The sequence below is a fragment of the Spea bombifrons genome, chromosome 3 (genome assembly GCF_027358695.1).
Source record: "Spea bombifrons isolate aSpeBom1 chromosome 3, aSpeBom1.2.pri, whole genome shotgun sequence".
Taxonomy (NCBI): Eukaryota; Metazoa; Chordata; class Amphibia; order Anura; family Pelobatidae; genus Spea; species Spea bombifrons.
In genome coordinates this window covers 70464104-70473007 of record NC_071089.1, presented here as the reverse complement: position 1 = coordinate 70473007, position 8904 = coordinate 70464104, and the positions used below count along the sequence as shown (strand labels likewise).

The 8904-nt window shown below is 40.5% G+C and overlaps 1 protein-coding gene across 1 annotated transcript in view; it reads right to left on the bottom strand.

Annotated features, from left to right (window-relative positions):
* Positions 1-411: 411 nt before the first annotated feature.
* The window catches only part of UBE3D (ubiquitin protein ligase E3D), a 93413-nt gene continuing 84920 nt past the window's right edge, over positions 412-8904 (bottom strand). The window contains exon 10 of the mRNA XM_053460084.1: positions 412-527. Within this exon, the coding sequence (XP_053316059.1) occupies positions 507-527 (21 nt within the window). The 3' untranslated portion in view covers positions 412-506. The remainder of the gene's footprint in view (positions 528-8904) is intronic.

Genomic DNA, 8904 nt, shown 5'->3' with positions numbered 1-8904 from the left:
AAACACATTTTAACAGATGTGGCTGGCTGAGGGTTAAGGGAGCTGAAATCCACAACAGCTTTAGGACAACAGGCTGCTTAAAAACCTTGCTTGATCTAACTCATGCAATCTATTCCACAGAGCTTCTGATTAATTTATATGACTTTAGGACATAAAATGAAACTACTTTGTAGAGGGCTTAATAAACTAGTGACAGAGTTCCAGATTATAGCCTGTATTGTCCCATTAACATTTTGAAAGTTATTGTCCCACATGTCTTATAGAGTTCACAAGTCCGTCATCTCTGTGATAGAGGACGAGGAAATTTATATAAATAAATTATTTCCATTGAACCCTTTGATTGTCATGTTGATTTTCTTCCTCTCGTTGCTTTGTAGCCACAGAATAGAACATTGTAAATAGCGGAAGAAGGATGGACATTTGGGATATGTGGAGTTTATGAGCGTAATCTTTCTCCAGGGTCCATCACAATTGTGCTTGTTTTCACTGGTAACCTTAAAAATTCTTCATATCTTCAAATATGCTACCTGTAAAACAAAACAAAAAAAATAAAAACATAAATTTATATATATATAACGCTGTAAGCAAAAACCAAATACATAATGCCTTGCCTTTTATTCTATTAAATAACATTTTGTTTGGATAATAACTGAGACCAATTACATTCCATTTTTTTTTTGAATGCCAAACGCTGTAGCGCTATTGAATTATGAAGAGTGAAAACTAACAAGAATTTGAAAATTGACAATATACAAAACAGACAGTAATGTGGAGAAACCCATTGCGAACACTGCTAAGAAACAGTATGAGAGATACGGAGACCCTGTCACACAGCAACATGATTGTGTGCCAAACATGCACACAAATAAAACGAGGCAGGCAGCAGAGTGAGAACAAGCAAACATATAGAAGAGATTGTAGCAGCGCAGTACACTAGAAGGCAGTCTGTACAAGCTCAGAATTCCAGCCTCAAACTTACTTCTTAATAAAAAAAAAAAAAAAAAAAGATTATGTAGAAATAGGCATGTAGAGGTCAGGAATTCTCCTACACTTCCTTTGGGGGAAAAGAATATGTTTACATGTCTGCATTTTTCTTTAATATACACTCATATACTTGCTTAATCCCTATAAAAGTCCTGTAGGACCAGTAGGCACGCTTAGAAATATTTGGTTTAGGATTTGCGCACAGATCCAAGAGTCCCATGATGAATAGGCAGATTTTCTGGGTCCTTCACAGCCCACATCTGGTTATATTGAGGATACCATAGTATGCTTTGCCTATTGGTATGTCACAGTTGAGACTCATGCTTTAAACACAGGGGACTTAATTAAGAGTACCTTTAAAGGCCTGACATGTTACGAGATCTGCGTGACTGGTCACATAGTGAGCAGCAACACGTCTGTTAAAACAAATATTACATTTATTTCAGTTCCAGGCTGCATAACTGCTTCAGGTAGCTTTTCATATATATGTGCCGTATTAAAAAAAAAAATGCATATAGCTGTATTACAAAATGGATGCCTTTTATTGAGCCAGCGTAGAAGACAATGCAAAGTAAGTTTTGAGGACCACATATGTCTTCTCTTCATTTCTATCTGAACAAAATACATCCTGGGTCCAAAAAACATTTGTGACTTTACATCTTTTTTCAATATTTCTCCAATAAAAAGAATAAGCTTCAACTACAGACCACCCTTTGTAAAGTATACTAGGGCTGCAACTAACGATTATTTTAATAATCGATTAGTTGGACGATTATTTTTTCGATTAATCGATTAATCGGATAAAAAAATGCAATTTTTCTTCGATTTAAAATAATGTAATAAAAAACGTACAATTTACACTTTCATCTCTTTATTGCAATGGCCTCTCGCTATTCTCCTTCTTATTTTACTGACATAATAATAAAAGCTACAAGAACCCAAACACAGACTGAATGAGTCATCTAAAAGTTTCAGTGAAAGTGGATTGCGTGTTAAATGTATGCTCAGGACAGTTTTAATATTGATTGACCCCCCCCCCCACACACATACACACACGCACACACTTCCTAGCATGCAATTTGGCCCCAAACCCAACCCAAGCCAACAAACAAACGTACTTGCTGACTCTGCAGTCTAGGAGGAGACCGTCAGAGTCAGTGTAGTCTTTCCTCCTGCTGACCCTAGCGCGAGTCCGCGTAAGACGTCCCCACACTACATGTGCAGGACAGGAGAGGAGCATAGTAAATCAATGGTGTGATCCTGGCGTGTAACCCAAAACAGACGTGTAAGTCACGATCAGTGCCAAGCTTAGGTGTTCAGGCACTTAGGTGTTCTGGTCCCCTCCTTCACTGTACCACACTTCTCTTCCCCCCATGTGGTTCAGGTTTAGATCAAATAAACACATGGAAACACAGCCTTGCAGGCATAGATCAACTGTAAACCACATGTAAACTCAGCATTGAAGATATAGGTCAAATAAACAATGTAGGAAAACCCTAAGTTGCAGTCATGGATCAGAGGTCGCACACCCCAAATGACAGCCCTGGCACCCAGATTGCACAAATAGAACTTGCCCAGCACCCATATTGCATACATATGACTTGCCCAGGTTGTATAAATAAGGACTGGTCCCAGGACCAGATTCTCTTTACTTCTCGTCTTTTTCCCTTTCTCTTTATTCCCCCCACCCCTTGCTCTTTGATTTTCCCCTCTCCATTCTCTCATTTCCTATGCAAATTGAAAAGACTAGCTTGCTGTACATGCAGGAACCTCTTTTTAGCAGGGCTGCACCCCTTATATAAAATACAGCAGTTTGTAAAACCAACTAGAACACACAGAAAGGGTCCTTGAAGCACACAAGTATGTGTTATACATTATGATCGGCAGCTTCTATTTGTGCACATTATTTCTATTCTTCCTGTACCATTGTTATTTTAATCTTGAAAGTGGCATTTGCGGCATCATCCATGCGTGTTTGGAAAGTCCAGGCAGTCCTGGCAATACACACTTATTTTCAGGATGGGCCGCATCATTTGTGTGAATTAGGTGGCCGGCAGCACATGGAATGCACCAATAGTCATCTTCAAGTGACATTTTAACACAGTCAGGGAGAGTTTCCTCTATGCAGAAAAACTAACAAGAACAATGTCAAGAAGCCGCAATAACTGACATTCAGCTGCTATATTATTTATTCATATTTCTATGCTTACATTGGCTCACACAAGTTGGAGCCAGTGTTTAGGGTTGCCTAGTGGGTCAACAAAGTAGGCAAATACATTTGGTATGAAAAATAAGTGTCCATAGTCATCTTTAAGCACATTGATAAGGGACTGCTGTCCTTGGCTGAAGTAATGTACGGAACCCCACAGCCGCACTGATTCTAAACCAAGTCTAGCACACTGATGACGATGCAAACTGCTTAGGTATGTGCCCATTGCTAAGACATGCACTATCCCATATGAGCAGTACTGATATGAAAGGACTGCAGAGGCTCACCTACTATACCATTCACATTAATAACAGCCCTAGAATAACACCTTTAAGACCACTTTACATTATATGATAAATAGCATTTCATCTTTAATCAAAAACACATCAAGACTCAGGGACATTTTGTTGGATGGCCAACAAAATTCCTCCCCATCTGATATAGGTATGCAATGAAATGAGGAGCTTATAACCTTTTACTGTAACCACAGAAAAAAAATGTAATGGTTTGCTACACAGAAAGTTGGGATACATACAATTGCTTACAATTAAAAACATTTTTTTTCAAAAAAATCAACACCTAAATTAGAAAAGTGAGGTTTTAAATAGCACTGGCGTACATCTAAACAAAACTGCCTTTGCCTGATCTATGCATTATGACATCATAAAGGCCAGTGACATCACTGTTTATAGTTCCAGGCCACTCCCCCACGCCTCAGTGCAGTTCAGCGCTTCACACTTACAAGGTGCTTTTGATAGCAAGTTAAAAGTGTTATAGCCAGTTTTGTGAAATAGCAAGATGGAAAATAGTGGGAACCCACCTCAAGCTATGGAAGAATGTAGCTTCTTCTGTTTGCCAAGGTGGAGAACACAGAAACGCCGCCCAAGCACAATCTGTGCATTTTTCAGAAGGGCGGGAAATGCTTTACTTAATGCAGTAAGGTGGAGGAGAAGAGATGAATACAGGGTGACCTTGGACAAAGGACTCTCAGTACCCCAAAAGAGCAATGGGGGGAGAAGAGAAAAGGAAAGCTGCAGTTGTACTGAAAAGGGGAACATCCAGTGCCAAAGCAGGGCAAATAGTCCAGCGCAAACAAAACATTCTGTAAAAGATGCAAGAAGGAATGTGAGAAAACGGCACAAAATCAGTGCAAACAGCAGTGCCCCTGAGAAGAAAATACATAGATATGAGGAGCCAAATAGATCAGGAGAAGATTGTCTAAGTGTGAAGAGCTCTAGAGACTCCCTCCCCATTTCACTGTCCAGCCTTAGGTTTCAGTTTGAGCTAGGACAGGGGGCATTTGGGAAAGTCATGTTGGCTTCATTCACTGGAAAGGATTCCATGGTAGCAGTTAAAATGGTTAGCAAGAAAGCCACAAAGCATATATTACCAGAGAAGAGGACATTGGAGTTGGCTAGGAATAGCCCGTTTCTCTGCCATGGGTACGCTGCCTTCCAGACAGAAACCCGTGTCTTCTTTATCATGGAATACATGCCTGCAGGGAGCCTTGAACAGTACATGCGCAGAGTGGGCTGCATGAAGGAGAGAACAGCAAGGTTTTATTCAGCAGAAATAGCCTGTGGCCTCCAATACCTTCATTCCCGCGGCATTATCCATAGGGACCTGAAACCAGACAACATCTTACTTGATGGTAGAGGGCATGCCAAAATAAGTGATTTTGGCCTTGTCGCAGAAGATATTTTTGGAGCCACACTGACAACGGGACGCCATGGGACTTTCTTGTACATGGCCCCAGAGATACATTTGGGCAAGGGATATGGAGCTGCTGTGGACTGGTGGTCCTTCGGAGTGATGCTGTTCCGCATGCTCAATGAGGGACTATTTCCTTTCCATTGTGGAAACTGTAAGAAAGCTACGGCCCGTTCAATTATTCACGATGACCCTCATTACCACCAAGGGTTGAGCAAACGAGCTGTGGCCATCTTGAAAGAACTCCTGAAAAAGGATCCTGAGCATCGTCTTGGAAATACAGGTGACATCAGGCAGCACCCATTCTTTCAACACATCAAGTGGGGAGATTTAGAAAAGTGCAAGATAGCCCCTCCACGGCACTGGACTTTAAGATCAAAGCACAATCGGAAATCTCTCCAGCGCATGCCACCATGTCTGGAGGTCACCCAGAAATGCCCTCATCTTTGCAACAACCAGTTCTTGTTTGGGCTTTCCTTTGTCAGTCCAGATTGGATGATCTCTCTCAAGTGAACAGATCACATTTAACAGACATGCTCAGACGACAGATTCTTCACATATGCTTAGACAATAAACAAAAATTCATTCGATCCTTGAGCCTAGTGGTTTGCTTTACCAAATATTTGGTTTTCATAACAAGTGTACTTAGTTCAATTTGCAAAGCATTTATAATCCCCATGTTATATAGGTTTTAGAATATGTAAGGGCCAGCTAGACCCTTGTGACTTAGGGTACCTGCGATGTAAATAAAGCTTTGACCTAAGTTTAAATATACAATTTTGTAAAAATATATGGAATGGAACTTAAGTTGATCTGTGTATTCCAGGATAAACACAATCCTTCAACAAATTGATGGTGTACATAAGTAGGGCTGCAACTAACGATTATTTTAATAATCGATTAGTTGGCCGATTATTTTTTCGATTAATCGATTAATCGGATAAAAAAAATGCAATTTTTCTTCAATTTAAAATAATGTAATAAAAAACATACAATTTACACTTTCATCTGTTTATTGCAATGGCCTCTCGCTATTCACCTTCTTATTTTACTGACATAATAATAAAAGCTACAAGAACCCAAACACAGTGTTTCTCAAACTAGGTTTTAATACAAAGTTATTAGTAAATATTAATTCATATGTTAACTATTTTTCATATTTAATAAAAACTATGAGAAAAAAGCCTTTAAATTTTTTTTATTTACCAAACTGCCCCCGGTTATGCGCATCTGACCCCCAGCTTGCCACTCTGCCCCCATATATGCCTTATACCTCTTATATGCCGGATTCCACTGTGCCCCCCTGATATGCCACTGTGCCCCTGATATGCCTTATACTCCTTATATGCCAGTGATATGCAACTGAGCCCCCTGATATACCTTTTACCCCCAGATATGTTTTATGCCCCCCCTGATATGCCTAATATCGATATGCCTTATACCCCCTATATGCCCTGAAATTCATAATACCCCCATACACCACTCTGGCTCCTCACTCACCCATACACCACTCTGGCTCCTCCCCCTCCCATACACCACTCTGTCTCCCCCCCATACACCACTCTGCCTCCTCCTCCTCCCCATCTGATATAGGTATGCAATGAAATGAGGAGCTTATAACCTTTTACTGTAACCACAGAAAAAAAATGTAATGGTTTGCTACACAGAAAGTTGGGATACATACAATTGCTTACAATTAAAAACATTTTTTTTTCAAAAAAATCAACACCTAAATTAGAAAAGTGAGGTTTTAAATACCACTGGCGTACATCTAAACAAAACTGCCTTTGCCTGATCTATGCATTATGACATCATAAAGGCCAGTGACATCACTGTTTATAGTTCCAGGCCACTCCCCCACGCCTCAGTGCAGTTCAGCGCTTCACACTTACAAGGTGCTTTTGATAGCAAGTTAAAAGTGTTATAGCCAGTTTTGTGAAATAGCAAGATGGAAAATAGTGGGAACCCACCTCAAGCTATGGAAGAATGTAGCTTCTTCTGTTTGCCAAGGTGGAGAACACAGAAACGCCGCCCAAGCACAATCTGTGCATTTTTCAGAAGGGCGGGAAATGCTTTACTTAATGCAGTAAGGTGGAGGAGAAGAGATGAATACAGGGTGACCTTGGACAAAGGACTCTCAGTACCCCAAAAGAGCAATGGGGGGAGAAGAGAAAAGGAAAGCTGCAGTTGTACTGAAAAGGGGAACATCCAGTGCCAAAGCAGGGCAAATAGTCCAGCGCAAACAAAACATTCCGGAAAAGATGCAAGAAGGAATGTGAGAAAACGGCACAAAATCAGTGCAAACAGCAGTGCCCCTGAGAAGAAAATACATAGATATGAGGAGCCAAATAGATCAGGAGAAGATTGTCTAAGTGTGAAGAGCTCTAGAGACTCCCTCCCCATTTCACTGTCCAGCCTTAGGTTTCAGTTTGAGCTAGGACAGGGGGCATTTGGGAAAGTCATGTTGGCTTCATTCACTGGAAAGGATTCCATGGTAGCAGTTAAAATGGTTAGCAAGAAAGCCACAAAGCATATATTACCAGAGAAGAGGACATTGGAGTTGGCTAGGAATAGCCCGTTTCTCTGCCATGGGTACGCTGCCTTCCAGACAGAAACCCGTGTCTTCTTTATCATGGAATACATGCCTGCAGGGAGCCTTGAACAGTACATGCGCAGAGTGGGCTGCATGAAGGAGAGAACAGCAAGGTTTTATTCAGCAGAAATAGCCTGTGGCCTCCAATACCTTCATTCCCGCGGCATTATCCATAGGGACCTGAAACCAGACAACATCTTACTTGATGGTAGAGGGCATGCCAAAATAAGTGATTTTGGCCTTGTCGCAGAAGATATTTTTGGAGCCACACTGACAACGGGACGCCATGGGACTTTCTTGTACATGGCCCCAGAGATACATTTGGGCAAGGGATATGGAGCTGCTGTGGACTGGTGGTCCTTCGGAGTGATGCTGTTCCGCATGCTCAATGAGGGACTATTTCCTTTCCATTGTGGAAACTGTAAGAAAGCTACGGCCCGTTCAATTATTCACGATGACCCTCATTACCACCAAGGGTTGAGCAAACGAGCTGTGGCCATCTTGAAAGAACTCCTGAAAAAGGATCCTGAGCATCGTCTTGGAAATACAGGTGACATCAGGCAGCACCCATTCTTTCAACACATCAAGTGGGGAGATTTAGAAAAGTGCAAGATAGCCCCTCCACGGCACTGGACTTTAAGATCAAAGCACAATCGGAAATCTCTCCAGCGCATGCCACCATGTCTGGAGGTCACCCAGAAATGCCCTCATCTTTGCAACAACCAGTTCTTGTTTGGGCTTTCCTTTGTCAGTCCAGATTGGATGATCTCTCTCAAGTGAACAGATCACATTTAACAGACATGCTCAGACGACAGATTCTTCACATATGCTTAGACAATAAACAAAAATTCATTCGATCCTTGAGCCTAGTGGTTTGCTTTACCAAATATTTGGTTTTCATAACAAGTGTACTTAGTTCAATTTGCAAAGCATTTATAATCCCCATGTTATATAGGTTTTAGAATATGTAAGGGCCAGCTAGACCCTTGTGACTTAGGGTACCTGCGATGTAAATAAAGCTTTGACCTAAGTTTAAATATACAATTTTGTAAAAATATATGGAATGGAACTTAAGTTGATCTGTGTATTCCAGGATAAACACAATCCTTCAACAAATTGATGGTGTACATAAGTAGGGCTGCAACTAACGATTATTTTAATAATCGATTAGTTGGCCGATTATTTTTTCGATTAATCGATTAATCGGATAAAAAAAAGGCAATTTTTCTTCAATTTAAAATAATGTAATAAAAAACATACAATTTACACTTTCATCTGTTTATTGCAATGGCCTCTCGCTATTCACCTTCTTATTTTACTGACATAATAATAAAAGCTACAAGAACCCAAACACAGTGTTTCTCAAACTAGGTTTTAATACAAAGTTATTAGTAAATATTAATTCATA